The 16,781-nt window shown below is 36.9% G+C and overlaps 1 protein-coding gene and 1 long non-coding RNA gene across 3 annotated transcripts in view; one reads left to right on the top strand and one right to left on the bottom strand.

Annotated features, from left to right (window-relative positions):
- LOC150095220 (uncharacterized) overlaps positions 1-16,781 on the bottom strand; it is a 92,222-nt gene that overhangs the window by 34,439 nt on the left and 41,002 nt on the right. The window lies entirely within an intron of this gene.
- LOC150095221 (stathmin-like) overlaps positions 1-16,781 on the top strand; it is a 90,466-nt gene that overhangs the window by 49,730 nt on the left and 23,955 nt on the right. For both annotated transcript variants that reach the window (XM_090410143.1, XM_090410142.1), the window contains one exon: positions 12,398-12,589. In XM_090410143.1, the coding sequence (XP_090266269.1) occupies positions 12,398-12,589 (192 nt within the window). The remainder of the gene's footprint in view (positions 1-12,397; positions 12,590-16,781) is intronic.

Below are 16,781 nucleotides of genomic sequence, written 5' to 3'. Positions count from 1 at the left end.
GTTGTGTGATAGTGATGGAAGAACAAGAGGTCATCTCTGGAAATTAAAGAAGAGTGTGGTTAACAAAGGTGTCAGAACAAGGTTTTTTGCCTGGAGGGTGGTGAATGAGTGGAATTCATTGCCTGACTTAGTTGTGAGCTCTTCGTCTGTAAATGAATTCAAGAAGAGATATGACAGATATTGTTTTGCTAGTTTGGGTCTCCCGCGATGAGTCTACTGACTCCATGGAGATACCCGAAATAATAATAATAATAATAATAATAATAATACACTTCTAGACGTTGCAATGTGTTCGTTAATAGAACGTTTTGAACAACTAAAAATATGTTATGATAACTTCAATTTCTTGTATAGATTACTATAAATTAATAACGAAGATTTATGAAAAAATTTAGACAATTTAGAGATTCTTTTGAAGGACAGTGACAATAAAGACGTAAATGCAATAGAACTATATCACAAGTTATGTGCTTTCCAGGATATTTTTCGGAAGGATAATTTAAATATTCAAAGCCCTTTCGATATTCTTAATTTTATTGTGTCCAATAATTTACCTTTCCCTAACTTTTCAATTGCTTTAAGAATACTATTAACCTTACTTGTTAGTGTAGCGAGTTGTGAATGTTCCTTTTCCAAGTTGAAATTGATTAAAACCTACTTAAGAACTAGTGTGTCACAAAAAAGGCTTGTTAGTTTAGCGTTAATAGCTATTGAAAATGATATGCGTGCGGAATTAGACGTTAAGACCATTATTTCTAATTTTGTGAATATGAAATCAAAAACCCTAAAATTTTAATAAAAAAATTTCAGTATATTTATGTAATTTAAAGTTACTAAGAATTTAGTGACTTGTAAAATGCAAGAATTTTTTGAACTTTAGTTCAAATAAATTTTAACTTTAATTAAAATTCATTTTAATTTTGTTAGCGATTCAGGTTAGTGAGAAGGCTATAATCCCTGTATCATTATATTCAACGATTAAAGTGAAGTGTCTTTATCAAAATTTGCTTAACTTTGGACAATTTTTTGAATATTCGGATTTTTAATGATTATCCTGCCTAGTCAACACCCCCGGTTCGTTACATTTAGCGAACCAACGTATACCTGTTCTGTCAAAATTTATTTAAGAAATTTCAAATAATTTAAATTTTTATTATTGTAAAAGAACCACACCTGGATCGTTACAGGGGCACTTAGATAGAAATTGCATGCAGGCAGCAAACACCCTAGCGCCGGTTCTGCCAGCAATAACACTTTCTCAGATTTTATGTTCATTTTGTTTGATTGTTTGAATTGTTGATTCATTTAAATTTAGAGTCCTTACAACAATTCCTGGTTTTTCTCCAATTTTCAACCGATCCAAGATTTTAATTTTTTCTTCGAGAGAAATGAATTTCCTCTGGTTTTTTTTCCCCTTTCGTTGCAGTTTTAGTGGCCATTACAATAAAAATAAACTTTTACATAAAAAAAAAAGCATTACATATGTATGTAGCTCACCAGAAAATAAACTGCCCAGCTTGAGACACACTTATGATTTTAAATGTGCTTTCCTGGCAGAAAACGAAGACAATTTTCAATAATAAACACTTTATAATACAGTAAACCCTGGAATGCAAACCTATGGCACTCGTGCCAGAGGTGGCACTTCTGAGAATTTTGCTGGCATGTCAATGACTTAACACTTAACATTTGTGGCTGGATGGACCTCAATCCCTTGGATTATAATCCCTTCATCGCTATGAAAAATGGCATAAATTAATGAGTATTTATCGAGCATCTGGCTCACTCATTTTAGGGCAGTGTGGGAGCGTCTGTACTGATGAGCAGAGCGACTTTCGGACGCTTGTGTTTCCACCTATCATTTTCATCATAGTTAGATGACTCTCGAATGAGTTAATTGGGATGACTAGCTGCTTTGGTGAAATATGTAATGGCAGTATCACGGAGAAACATGTGAATATCAGGAATGTCAGCATCTCGGTGGAGGAGAGCATTCCTGACAAACCACGGAGCATTGAATATCATACGGAGACATTTGTTCTGGATGACCTGTAGCTTTTTGATGTTGCCAGGAGGGGTGTGACCCCAAACCGGTGATCCATAAGTTAATGTGGGTCTAATGATTGTTTTGTAGATCTGTAGTTTGTCTTTGGTGCTGACACAGCTTCTTCGGTTGAGAAGAGGGTAAAGTTGCATAATTACGGAGTTTGCCTTGCTGCAGGCATAGTCGATGTGAGAGTTAAAGTTGAGGCAGTTGTCCAGTTGAATACCTAAATATTTGGTGCTGGATTTCCATGGAATAGTTGTGTTGAAAAGTTTGACTTCTCCGTAGTGGCATGCCTTCTGTCTTTTGAAGAGAATTGCAGTACTTTTGTTGGCATTCACAACTATTCTCCATTTCCTGAGCCATTTTTCTGGGTTTGTTGTTGCAGTTTGTAAGCGCTGTGTAGCTAAGTTCGGCCTGAGAGATCTACTCAAAATTGCCATGTCATCTGCATGGGAAACTGTGGTGGTTGTTGTCGTGTTAGGGGCGTCAGCAACGAAGATGTTAAAAAGCAGTGGAGAGAGCAACGAGTCTTGAGGAACACCTGCAGTGATTCTTTTCAAGGAGGATTTGAGTCCTCTCAACTTGACCTGAGATTTTCAGTTTTTTAGAAAGGAGTCGATAAGTTTGATAAGGTAGAGTGGAACGTTGGCCATAAATAATTTATAGATGAGGCCTTTGTGCCAAACCTTATCAAAGGCTTTTGCTACATCCAGAAAAACAGCTCCTGTATGTTGTCACCAATTGAATCCAGTAGTGATGAATTCGACCAGTCTGTGAACTTGTTGTGTAGTACTGTGCCCGGTTCGAAACCCAAACTGCTCTTTCGGTATTGTATTGTTTTTGTTCACCGCATCTTGAAGTCGATTGAGGATGATTTTTTTCTGCAATTTTTCCCAAGCATGAAAGGAGACTGATGGGTCTGTAACTTTGTGGTAACTGAGGCGCTTTTCCCAGCTTATGAATGAGGATTATATCTGCTTGTTTCCATCGGGTTGGAAAACAGTTTAGTCTGAGTATTGCATTTATGATTGCCACCAAATGCATGACAGCTTTTATTGTTTTGTTGTTAATTTCATCTGGGCCAGGGGCTTTTTTATTATTAAGCTTCCTGATGATTGAGTAGACCTCTTTAGGCAAGGTGGGACAGATATTTTTGCGGTTGTTAGGATGCTGGAGCGCAGTACGGACTTGACAGTGAATTTTCTCTATGAAGACCAAATCTGCATGTGCATAATTAGGACTGCACTGAAGTTGAAGGGCTTTTGCCTTTTCATCATCCCTATAAACTATACTTCTTTCTACGTGAATGGAGTGGATATTGGAACAGTCCATATACGGATAGCCTTTGCCAACTTCCACAAGTCGTTTTCTTCAGTTTTCAGGGAACAAAGTTTTCTTTCCCATTGTTGATTTCTGTGATCTTTTAGTGCATAGCGAAGTAAGTTTGATGCTCTGTTCAGCTCTTGGTGATCTTGAGGAGATAGTGTGTTATGAAAGCGATGTTTGATTTTATTTTTATTTCTGATTAGAGCAAGGATTTTTTCTGGAAGGTTTACTTGAACTGGAGTGGAAATAGAAGAGGCTGCAATTAAGCTAGTTTGAATTTTGCTTTCCAGGTTGTTGACTGCTGCGTCAATTTCTTCACAGGTGGAGATATTCGGCACTGAATCCATGAGAGTGTTGATTGTAGCCTTGAATTTTGTGAAATTAGTAAATGACTGACTGGGAATAAGTTCCGGATCCTCTCCCAGTTTTAGAAGTACTGGGTTGTGGTCCAAACTGAGGTCATTAACTACTTGCAGCTGGAATTGATGAGATGTGTTTTTGAATATGGCTATATCTAATACATCGGGCCTGCCATGTGTTCCATAGTGTGTTGACTCAATCCATCCTTCGATGATAATATTTCTCAGCTTAGCAAAATTGAGAAGGATTTTTCCGTTGTAATTGGCACATCTGCTATTCCATAAGGGGCGTTTTGAGTTTAGATCACCTGCTACTATTGTTGCTTCCATAGTGTCAAGCAGCTGAGAAAGATCAGAGGATAGCAGAGTTCTGTCTGGAGGATTATAAACGGAATATATTTTTAAGATGCCTGCATTAATGGTGTAAATTTCTATGCTAGTTTTTTCCAGATTAGTTGTAGGAATCTTTTTTATCTCATTGTAACAGATGTTTCAGGATATCAATTTTGTAGTGGACAGCAAATTCTTGGAGTTCTAGAATGTTGTTGCTGAGTCCATTAGCATTCCAGAATGCGACCTGTATAGAATTTATTGTGATAGCCGGATTATCCATTAATCAATGAGAATATGACTTGAGTATTTGAAATCTGTTTGTGTCAGCCTGGTTTGGATTTGATTTGCTAAAAGCTGATAGCATTTCTCCCAAAGTGGCAGCAAGCATTGCAGCAGAGTTTTGGCTGCTTGGTATGGTTTCTGCCGACTTGTTGCATGAGGAAACTACAGAGGCATATATCAGGTGTAATAGCCTACACTTTAATTTCCGATTCAAGTTGTGTTACTCACTTCTGAGTGGACAGGGGCCACTGCCTCCTTAGTCCTTGTCAGGTTAGATGGGTGGAGTGAACAGTCCTTGTAGTTAACTGGATGTGGGTCGCCACAGTTGGCACACTTAGCAGGAGTGGTTCTTGGCTTGGCACATGTATGCGAGGGATGATTATTTCTGCACTTTACACATTTGTATTCCACCCTACAAAGCTTCTGCGCATGACTATACTTTTGACAGCGATAGCATTGTCTGGCGGATGTCTTCCTTCTGAGGGGTTCAGTCTTGATAACCAAGTTACAGACAGTCTTAAGGTCATAAATCTCTCGTTGGTCTTTACTGATCTCCACCAAGACCAGAGGCATGGGCTACTTATCTGCTCTGTACATGCGTGATATTTTTATTGGTGTTAATCCATGCGATTTGAGTTCAGTGGCTATTTCTTCAGATGGTATGGTTTTTATCAAACCTCTGATGACCACCATGAGGTTTTTTTCGCCTTTAAGCTGAAAAGTGTGATATGGGACTTTCAATTCATCTAAATGTCTGGTGAGCAGATGGTAGTCCAATGCACCTTCAGGCATTGGACTACCATCTCAGAACACCAATGAAGGAGTCTGAATCCAGACTCCTTCATTGGTGTTCTTTGCTGAATTGAATTTGATATTTTTTTTTTTCATCAACTCAGTGATTGATGACCATTTTTCTTTGGATTGTAAGATTACTGGTGGAATTCTCTCTTTAGGCTGTGTTACTGTATCCATCTCTATTACTCTTTCAGTTTGTGCTGTAGTGTTCATTGGTATTGCTCTCTCTGAGGTAGCATTTCAGGTTCTACAGCTAGAGACACCTTCTTTCGCTTCTTCCTACTGACTACTTGAAAGTCGTCATTATCCTCTAGTGTGTGAATATCAGCTGATGTGGTTTGTTCTTTGCTGGAATCTTGAAGAGGGTCAGGGCATTGGCAGTCCTCTGATTCAATCTCTTCTATTTGGTGGATTGCTACCTTTCCTGGCCATTTCCTTTGCAGCAGGCCTCCTACATGTTTGAAGATTGCCAATAGCTGCTTGAAGTCGAGCTCATCATATGGAGAGTCCATAATTTGGCCTAAGAGGAAAACAGCGGTTTCTCGAATTTCCCTAGTGATCCTGTAGACTTTGAGAGTCTACTAGCTAATCCCGTAGACAGCTTAGAGTAAGCGTCTACCAGCAAAAAGTTAGTTTATTATAGGTGACTATCCTAAAAACAAGGGAAAAGGAGTTTCGAGAACTTACTTGGACACAGCGCAGAGACCTACCTCCCTAAAATACCATTCATTCACCACTGGTCCTCGTTGCGGGTGGGGCCTGCCGGCCATTAGACCGCTGCATATTTCATACAGAGGGGGAGATAATAGGTCTTGAACTGTGTTAGATCCACTGCAATGCGAGCTTCCTGAAAAATCTTATATAAAATTCAACTAGGCAGAGTCTAAAGGAATACGTCCGATCACAATGACTAGAAATGGTCCGAGATCTCACTACCACTCCAATCCTTCCAAGGTAACACGCACATGCTAGGCAAAAGAGGAGGCAAAGTCGGCATGTCAATGATTTACAGGTGATATCCTTTTATAAGCTTATAAATTATTGAAGTTTTTTTTTTTTTTAATTGTTACAATACATACAAGCTGAATTTCGTTTTACAGAAAACAGCAGCTATAAAGACGGGCATATGATTGGTGTGGTATTAACAAAAGATCGCGCGAACCAAAGACAAAAGCAACCGACAAGTGTTGAGTTGAAATGCTAATTCTCTTCAATCGAATTCCATAACATATGAAATTTTCGTAACAACGTTCACTATTAGTTTTAACACATTCGCAACAGGGTGACATTTATTGTTCCGATGGAACTTCTCTGTCGAGCCAGTCAGTAAAGACTGTTCTGATGGAACAGTCTTTACTGACTGGCTCAATTCATACAAACGTTTCAACCCTTGGTTGAATTTTATGGCTTCTTGGCAGGTGAACTCACACATTCATTATATGGCATGTTTCAATTCTTGGTAGTCTTTTATTTTAAGTTAGCCTTTGTGATCTGTCATAATGACATCGAGAATTTCAAATGCAATAAAACAAACACTTATTTCATAATTGAAAACTTGGACAATAGTTTTTAGTTAGATACTGTGTTTCGGTGCAATATATGGTTTTGCTTAAGTCTATACAGCATAGTTTCTGTGAGAGGGGACATGTGATTTATTAGTTAGCACCAATTTTATCCATCTGTCTCTAATTGCACTATTTGTTGAGAATGACACAGACTGCAAAAGCCTAAACTCGATACTTAACTAAATTCGATACTTATAACTACTTGCGCAATAATGGCAGACACAAATTTAACTAAGATAAATTTTGATTTTTAAGTTCCGTGGTGAAAAATATAAACAAAATGAATAAATAAAGGGTTACTATAAATTGTAGCCCGCGTTATAGCGAAACTGCATTGAACAAGGGATACTACAATTTGTAGACCGCATTGTATAAGTACCGCGTTATACGAGGGTTACCTGTAATTATATATAAAAATGGTTAGAGCATCTAAATCGAATGGGAAATAGCAGACTACCAAAAATGCTATATGGATATAAAATAAAAGGAAAAAGACAACGCCATGAGACTGGAACAGGTCAAAGGACCTAAAATCCATGATAGGAAGAAGAAGACTAATATCTCTCATCAGAGTATCTCCTAATTTTAATTTTTTTTTTTTTGGCTAAAAATCTCTTTGTATCTTCAATGAAGTTCATTTACTGCATATCACTGTCCTAATTCCATCATTAGGACAGTGATGAACTTTCTGAACTTTTTATTTCGTTTATTTCCTTAGTAAGATTTTTAAATCTTACTTTCTCCAATCTAATTTTCCTAATAAATAGTTTTAATGGATCATGTGTACTAGACTTACTTAAAAAGTTTCACAGCTTACACATGTAAATATATATATGTGTGTGTGTGTGTATATATATATATATATATATATATAAAATAAAAGCAATCTCATGTGTAATGGAACAAAACTATTATATCATCCTTCTATCAGATTACAAATTTCATGTGAAAAGAATTCAATATCCTAACTTAAAGGAACCTCTGAACAAATAGCTGGCCTGGTTGGCTGAGTGGTCGGCATATTCGCTCTCCAGTCAAAAGGTTGCAGGTTCGAATCCCACTGTGGGCATGGATGTTTGTGATTGTCTGTGAAAATACTAGTGGTAGTGGTGGGTAGCAGATGGTGTTGGTAGACAATTGACTAAGGATAGAGATCAAGATGATGTGGTTCGCTGTAGTTGGTGGATTAAGTGGTGGAGATGGAGAGCTGTAGAGTAAGTGCTCTCCCTTGACGAGTCTTTGGACTCACTGGAGGTGTCACGTAATAATAATAATTATTATTATTATTATTTGCAAATTCAATCTATACACTTCCTTCAAACTTAAAACTTAATCACGGCATGTTTTAAGGGAATGTTTCATTAGTTAACGATAGCCTTCACATACTTGTTTAACAGGAATTTTGCAACAGGGTATGTCTCCCAAAGAAATGGAAACAGGGCTAAATTTTGTCCTTCATACAAAAAAATTATAACATTTCTAATTATGAACAATCTATATATACTAGAAAAGTGTGGTTAAGATGATGGAGAGTTGGTGAAGCCTAGAATCCAGACTGGGTTGATAACAGCAGAGTTCTTCATGCTATGTTGATCTGCATGGGTGTGTTAAATAGAGAGCATGTTTTAGCAATCTACTAATTGTATGTATTAAGATTTAAATTTTGTATTTAGATTTTGATTAAATGATTAAATTAAATGACTAAGATGATTAAATTGGAAAGGATGGGTTAGATAATAGATTAGTGACTTGAATAATAGGTTGATTGTCTGAGAGGTATCACCAAATTGTGTGTAGGTGTACAATATCCTGGAAGAAAAAAGCAACTAAAAGGTATATGCAGTTCACAGACAATGCAAAGTTATTGAGAAATACAAGGAGTAAAGCAGATATTGTTTGCTTTACAGGATGATTTAACCAAACTTTGTCAGTGGGTATGAGGCCTTGGTCAAACCACATATGGATTATTGTAAACCGATGTAGCCACCTGGTTTTCTAGGGAATTAGGATATACTGGAAAGGGTGCAGAGACAATTGACTAAGGAGGTTTCGTCTCTAGAATGTGGATAAAAAGAAAGATTGAGGAAATGCAATTTGTAGGAGTTGTTGATGAAAGAAGAAGGTTGAGGAGATAGACATGATTAAAATATACAGGCTGGTAAGGAGTTGTTACAGGATTAATGTGGAAGAGCTTTTTCTTAAACATGGGGAGGATAGGGATAGAACATGAAACTATATATGGAAGCAGTGCGAGGAACCCTAAGAGAAAAGGGTATATGTGGAACTACAAGGGGGGTAATTATGAAGAGCTCAGGAGACAGCTTGCGGGTGTAGCATGGAATGAGGAGTTAGCTGGAAAAGAGATCAATGCAGCTTAGGGGATTTTCAAAAAATATTTAGTGGATGCAATGTCTAAATGTATACCATGGGTGAGAAGGTTAAATAAGTTAGGTGTGAGATGGATGAATAAAGAGATTAAGCATGCAATACAGAGAAAAAGGGCATTGTGGAGGCAGCATAAGAGAAGTGGAAGTAACCAATTTCATGAGTTCTACAAAGACCAGGCAAGGAGGGTGACTTGGTTGGTGAGAATAGCTAAAGAGAGGTATGAACAGCAGTTAGCTAATGAAGCCAAAAAGAATCCTAGGGAGTTCTTTTGATATGTAGCCAGCAAAAGAAAGAATGATTATGGAAGAATGACAATGATTGGAGAAAATGGTACAAAGATAGCTGTTGCAGAATGTGTGGTGGAGATACTTAATGAGCGGTTCATAAAGATCTTGCAATCTTGTGAATGTGACTTCATGGAGAGATTGAGAGTAGTTGATGATGGGGAGGAGAGACTGACTGTAAGTGAGCAGGACGTGTTTGGGGAGTTGAGTAAACTATATGTAAATAAGGCTGTGGGACTTGATAATATATCACCATGTATTCTGAAGGAATGTGCCAAGGAGTTGACACCTGTCTTGACATATTTTTTTAATACGAGTTTTGCACTCGGTCAAGTTCCTAAGGAGTGGAAGGAGGGCAAGATTGTGCCACTTCATAAAGGAGGTGATCGAACTCAAGCATCAAACTATAGGCCTATCTGTGTGTCAGGTGTTGTGGTTAAGTTGTTAGAGAAGCTTGTGAGAACTAGGATTCAGAGTTGGGTTGACAACAATGGTATTATCTTTGATGGACAGCATGGATTTGCTAAAGGAAGGTCATGTTTTAGTAATCTACTTACTTATTACAATAAAGTGACTGCTTCCTTGGACAGAGGAGAAGGATACACAGTAATATACTTGGATTTCGCAAAGGCTTTTGATAGAGTACCTCATGATAAGTTGACAGTCAAACTAGAGCAGATGGGGTTGCATATTAGATTAGTGCATTGGATTGGAGATTGGCTATCTGATAGGTATCAACAAGTTGTGTATGGGGGTGCGATATCCAGGAAAAGGAAAGTCACTAGTGGAGTGCCTCAGCGGTCTGTTTTAGGGCCATTCCTGTTTAACTTTTATATAAATTATATTGGCGAAGATTTGGATGGAGATATTCAGTTGTTTGCAGATGATGCAAAGTTGGGACGAACCATAAAGAGTAGTGAAGATGTTGTGGCCTTACAAGAAGACTTGAATAAATTGAGTGATTGGGCACGGAAATGGGAATGTGAGTTCAATGTTGCAAAATATAAGGTTTTAAAATTTGGAAAACAAAGATGGGATGCAGAATTTATGCTTGGTGAGAATATTATTATTATTCCTGACACCTCCATGGAGTCCGAAGACTCATCGTTATATTGTTGGAGGTAGAGGAAATAAGAGATCTGGGGGTGATAGGGGATAAGGATCTGAAATTTAGGGAACTCATTGCCAAAATTGTGAAGACAACACAAAGGCTTATGGGAATGATGCAGAAGACACTGATGTGTAGAAGTAGGGAGATTCTTGTTCCGTTGTATAAGGCTTTGATTAGGCCACACATGGAATATTGTGCCCAGATTTGTTCACCGGGTTTTCAGAAGGATGAAGAGATGTTGGAAAGGGTCCAAAGGTGACTGACTAAGGTAGTTTCTGACCTCTGGAATGTCGAGTATGAGGAAAGATTGAGAAGATGTAATTTGCAGAGTCTGGTGGACAGGAGGAAGAGGGGAGATATAATATAGACCTACAAGTTGGTAAGGGGTTGTTATAAGATCAATAGTGGAGACGTTCTACAGAGAATAGTGGGAGATCAGGGGAGAACCAGAGGTCATCCCTGGAAACTGTATAAAGAGGGTATGAGTAGGGGAGTGAGAGGCAGGTTTTTTTCGTGCAGAGTTGTGAATGATTGGGATGCCTTGCCTGAGAGTGTGGCGTTTAAGAACACACTTTTGAGTGTGTTCTTAAACACACTCAAAAGGAGTTTGAGTGTGTTTAAGACACGTTATGATGAGATGTGTGTGTGATAAAGGGATGTCCCAGATGAGTCTTTGACTCCATGAGGTCTTGGGGTAATAATAATAATAACAAAGTCGTATCTTTATTCCAGAATGTGAGCAAGGGGAGTGAAGAAGAATTCTGTTGAGTGGAATGCATTGCCTGAGAGTGTGGTGAGTACATATACACTGAATTAGTTTAAGCATGGTTTGATGAGCAATGTGTATGTGTGTATCATAGCAGGACTTCCCATGATGAGTGATAATAATAAAGCTACCATAGTCTCCTACCTTGCATTTCTGCATATATCCTGTATTTATTTTTTTATATTGGAGACTACTACTTTTCTACTCACCTTTCATGTCATGACCATATGATCACTTTCTCAATTGTTGGAAAAATTAACAACTCATGCACAGTTACCTCTACAGATGCAACTGTTGATGGAACTGTGTAACAACTGTACACAACTGTAGATGTGTAACTATTTCATAGTCCAAAACTTTATCTGTACATGCTGATTCCCTTTGTGAAGTTTGTATAGGTGAAATCTTCCATAATGTTTGGAATAAACTTCCATAACCTTCAGCATGTTTCACTAATGTGTTTTAAATGAACACATTCATAAAAGATTGTATCTGTTGTTTACATTTAGTGTTATGTGTGGGCAAGATTTAAATAATTTAGGAAACCCTATAGAGACCAAACATGGTACTTTTTGTCAAGCCCCTTCAGGTCTCCGGTAAGCAGAGTTGTGGTCTCACACCAGTTTATTATAACTTTTGGACCACAAGACCTAGACAAGATCAAAACCAGCAGCTATTTCACTTGTTTGTAACACTTTTGGGCATTAAAATATAAGACCAGCTGGATATTCCCAATTTTGAAATTTCCCTCTTTTAATGCACACCTCAGTTTCAGTTCTCCCTTGCACTGCTCTATTCAATACATTGTCTCCCTAAGGATACAAATCCACCATCCAGAGTTTCGTTAATCTATTCTAGCCGCTCTAATTTCCTGATTCTGTACATTCACCTTTTTGTTATTATAAAACCTTTAATTATATTATCTTTAATTAACAATTTTCTCATACTCCTAAAAACATTGTTTCATGTTTATTATGTATGCTTTAGTAAGCAATATGAATAATGTACATACCATGAAAACAATAAAATATTTAGAACTTAAAAAAGAACAGTTAATTATTTATTTTAGTTATTTATTTCATTATTTTTTCTTAAATTCAAAATGCTTATATGGCTGTGAATATCTGTCATTTTATTTTAGAGTTTGGAATGTCAAAAACTAAACCAGTGGACTGAGAAACGTGCTAAGCAACAAGAAGTAACTCAAAAGAAACAAGAATATAACAATAACTTTATTCAATCTACCAAAGAAAACCTCGAACAAAAAATGGAAATAATCAAGGAGAACAGGGATGCTTACCTGAAGGCAATTCAGGAAAAGCTTAAAGACCATGTGAGTCTTATAACATATGCATCGTTTATCAATTGTGCATTGTAAATAACTTTAAATAAAATGTATGTACAACATGTGTGCTATCTGTCGATCTTTGCATAAAGGGCAATTAATTTGATGCAAATGGTTATGTAATACTTTATTTGTTGATAATATCATTTGTACGATTATGTAAAAATACATTACTCTACGTGCCTTCATTTACCATTCTTGTTATTATTCAGAACCTCTAGAGTAATGAACCTCATTGTAGGAGATCCACTTCAGACAATAAAGTCTATAATACCACTCCTTAAACTCATTTAAAGTCTGCACTAGGACTATCCACTCAAGTAATACAGTCCGCAGTCCTTGCACCCTCCTTTTAAAAAAAAACAAAAAAACATTTCCACTCTCTTTGTAACTTCCACAAATGATGACTACTCTTTCTTTGCTTCTTTCCCTTATTCTACCATAAGGAATATCTCTCAAGTGTCCATCCAGTAAATACCGCTTGATTGTTTCAATGATATCAATCCTGCCTCTATATCCTCACTAAGATTTTTTTTCATCCCCCTCAAAACCTAGTAACAAGATCTAAGCAAAGTTAGCCAGATGTAGTCTGGAACAACCATCTTATCTCAATATTGTAGCAATCTTTTAAGTTTGTTTTCACTACCTTTGTAATATGGTTGCTAACTTCAAATATCTATCCAACATCATTCTAAGGTCCTTTGCCTCTTCCACGTCTTCTGGTATAATTCTACCAATAAAATATAGAGACTTCACTCATGGAATCCAAAATTCTAAACCGTACACTTAGCTTTGTTAAACCAATATTCCCATTCCAGCTTGAATACAGTATAATCCTACAATCCAGTGACAATATTCAAACATAAAGGTTGAACAGTAATGTCCCAGTTTTGCATCCTCTGGAACTCTACTTATAACCTTCCTTCTCCCTGTACTCTTTTACTCTTTTTCTGATATCTAGCAGAAGATCAATTTCCAATCTACTCCATTAGCATGATATCTAAATCGATACACTGCAACTTAAAGATCAACTTCTTGTGGTAGTTTGTCAAAATGCTTGTACCCAGAAGAAAGAAACCACTGGAAGTCAAAAACAGACCACCAAAGGTCTGCTAAAAAAATCCCCTATCTCCATACGAGACCAGCTAACTCATCTTTTGTCGAAAGAGACCAGATAAAGGTTGCATCATGGATGGGAATCGAACAGGTCTTTCTGACCAAAGGGCTTTGTCTATACCGACTGAGCTACGGAGACTCTATGTTAAACTGTAAAGCTAGTGATTATGACAGACTTAGGAGGCATCTTAGAGCAGTGCTGTTGCGATGTTTTTCTTATAATATTTATCTCTCTACTTATTTGTTATAATACATTTGTACCTAATCGTTTAGATTAACTTCTATTGTTTTATAGCTTTCCTTTATCCTACCAGCTACACCATTTATGTTGAGACTTTTTCTTATCTTGTTTGCTTTTTCTTTACTTAATTAGTTATTTACCCTTTATCTACCCTTTCTTAACTAATCCAACATCCTATCTTTCTTAAATTCAAAACTCGTCTAACACTGTATCTTACTTATACACATTTATCCCTTATAATTTAAACTCTACAATCAAATATTCTCTCCTTCAGTGCTTTGCAGTCCTATTGGCCTCTCTATGTCCTAAACAAACAATCTGAAGAAGTTCACCCTATAAGTATTAACACATTTATATTTATGCTGTGCCAGCTAATACCTAGGTAGAAAGGATTCTTGTTCAGGGTGACTCCTTTAGAGAGTTAATGATTATTTGATCAAGCATAAATTTATCTCCCCCTCGCTTGTCCTTTTCTTTCTTACAGTCGCGACTTACTTATTGCATTAGTATTCATGGGTTTATCCCACTTGGTTCGTTGTTATTTTTATGAGCGGTAGTTTTGAATTCATATATTATAGGAAGATCAGGCAAGTACATGAATGAAACAATTTAATTAGCTTTAAGGTGATACACTATAATACATTTCAAAACAGGATAATATGGTTGCATTCAACTTTGAGAGAAGCTGTATCTGACTGCTTACCCATAGTCAGAGGTTAAAGTGTGTGTGTGTGGGGGGGGGGGGTAAGTGAATGAGTAAAGATATCGAGAAAGAGCTGCAAAAATGAAAACATTGTGGAAAATAGTATAAATTATCATCAACAATACCCCACCTCCTGTCCTATTCCCTCTATCCTCCCTAAAAATATCTGCCCTTTATATTCTATCCCTGTAACTATATCATTTTCTGTCAAATAGGTCTCACTGCTGCCTATAATTTTTCACCAAATCAAGGTGACCAATACCCAAAACTCTTCTTCCTTATTTCTGATACTTCTGTCATTCGTGTACATGCATTTCAACAACCTCTTGGACCCCCAATTATCCTCATGTAATGTCATTATCAACTCATTCAGATCTGAAACTGATGAAACTGCATTCATCATTCCATAATCATTTCTGTATATATACACACACTCATTTGTCCCAGGAGGCAGCTGAACCTCACCGTTGACTTCATCCTCCATAATACTTCTAGTTTCCCTGATTTTGCACTTCCAGCCTTTCAATGAACAACACCTTCTCCAAACATCAAATTCCAAAACCATTCAAATGCAGTCCATCAGGCATATACAACTCCTTTCACCCATCAAATTCACTCCAAACATCATCTATAAACTGTATACCATTCCTCCTACATAATCTTCTAATTAACTCATTAGCAATCGTGGCCCTTCTGAATTCATTTCTGTCATGCCAAAACAGCAGACTCGGTCTTTACTTTCTCACTCTTCTTTTTTGCTTCTATCAGAAACTCTCTGATATCTTCTCTCATTGCATATTTCTCACCTTTCAAATCATTTGTGTCAGCCAAAATGAATTCTTTCCTCTTTCCCTTCTCCTCTCTGCAAACCAACAGCTTTGCTAACATCCTTGATCTTCTCTCTTCACACCTGGGAAAATGCTTTCGTCACTTTGTCATTAAGTACACCTACTATTATTTAATTTCTATACAATTCTGTCTCCTTACTCCCAGTTTCTTGCACTTTCATACTTTCCACATTCACTTTTTCTTTCATTCTCCCTCCTGATACATCACATCATGATTGCTTCTCCAGCTGGCTTACCTTTTGTCCTGTGAAAAATGTTACATAAGTGTGCTATCTCACTCCTTACTGTCAACTTAACAACATTACCTTCAGGCACTTCTTTCATACTCTCATTCATATTTTATGCACTATCATTCACTCCTTCCACATTCTCCACAACACTTTCACTATCTTGCCTTGCATCATTAATATTAGTTACTTCATTCTCCTGCTTTCCACACAACTCACATTTCTTACACTTGAATATGAAACATTTCCAACATACACTCTCTTCTTCCCCCCCCCCCCCACTCTTGCTTTCATACCATAACCTATTCACTCTTGGCAACGAGTATAATGAACAAGGAGGTCTTGGCTGCCATTTTCGCAGCTATCAACATAATAGCTGCCTTAGTATAAAGCAACCAAATCAATATTAACATTTGTTTGTACCAAAGCATAACCTTAAAAGTCATCCTTAATTTGAAAAGCAAATCACCTTTTATGCTAATATATGTTATAATAATAAAAAAACCAAACAGATTTCTTTGTAATTAATAACAGTAACAGATGTTGTGTGATAATAAATTCATTCCTTCTTCAGAATTAATACTAACAGTTTGATATATACACAAGGAATAACTGATACAACAATCAGCTAACAGAAATTAGCAAATCTTCTCTGGCAATGCAGACCTGGGAACATTTGCTAATATAACTGCAGTCCTTTACAATGGACTGATATATAAATATCTATTAACATTATTATTATTATCTGAGACCTCCAGGGAGTCAAGGACTCATCGAGGAAGGCTGTAAATTACCCAACCCAACTATCACACCTTCTCTTAAACCTAGCTCCTACCCTTTCTTGACTGAGAACAACCTTAACTTCCATGGATGCCCCATGTTCTCTCCCTGTCTTTCATATAATGAAAAATTTCATCATTTGAAATGCTATAACACCTATTCAAATGTTTATAGATCTCTATCATATCACCCCTATTTCTCCTGTTAGCCAGAGTCTGCAATCCACATACTCGCAATCTGTCTTCATAATCTAAATCCCATAATC

This window comes from Typopeltis vanoorti, chromosome 20 (genome assembly GCF_054136105.1).
Source record: "Typopeltis vanoorti isolate ZY-2024b chromosome 20, IOZ_Tvanoo_1.0, whole genome shotgun sequence".
Taxonomy (NCBI): domain Eukaryota; kingdom Metazoa; phylum Arthropoda; class Arachnida; order Uropygi; family Thelyphonidae; genus Typopeltis; species Typopeltis vanoorti.
The sequence above is the reverse complement of the archived record's forward strand: the minus strand, read 5'-3'. Positions and strand labels throughout refer to the sequence as shown.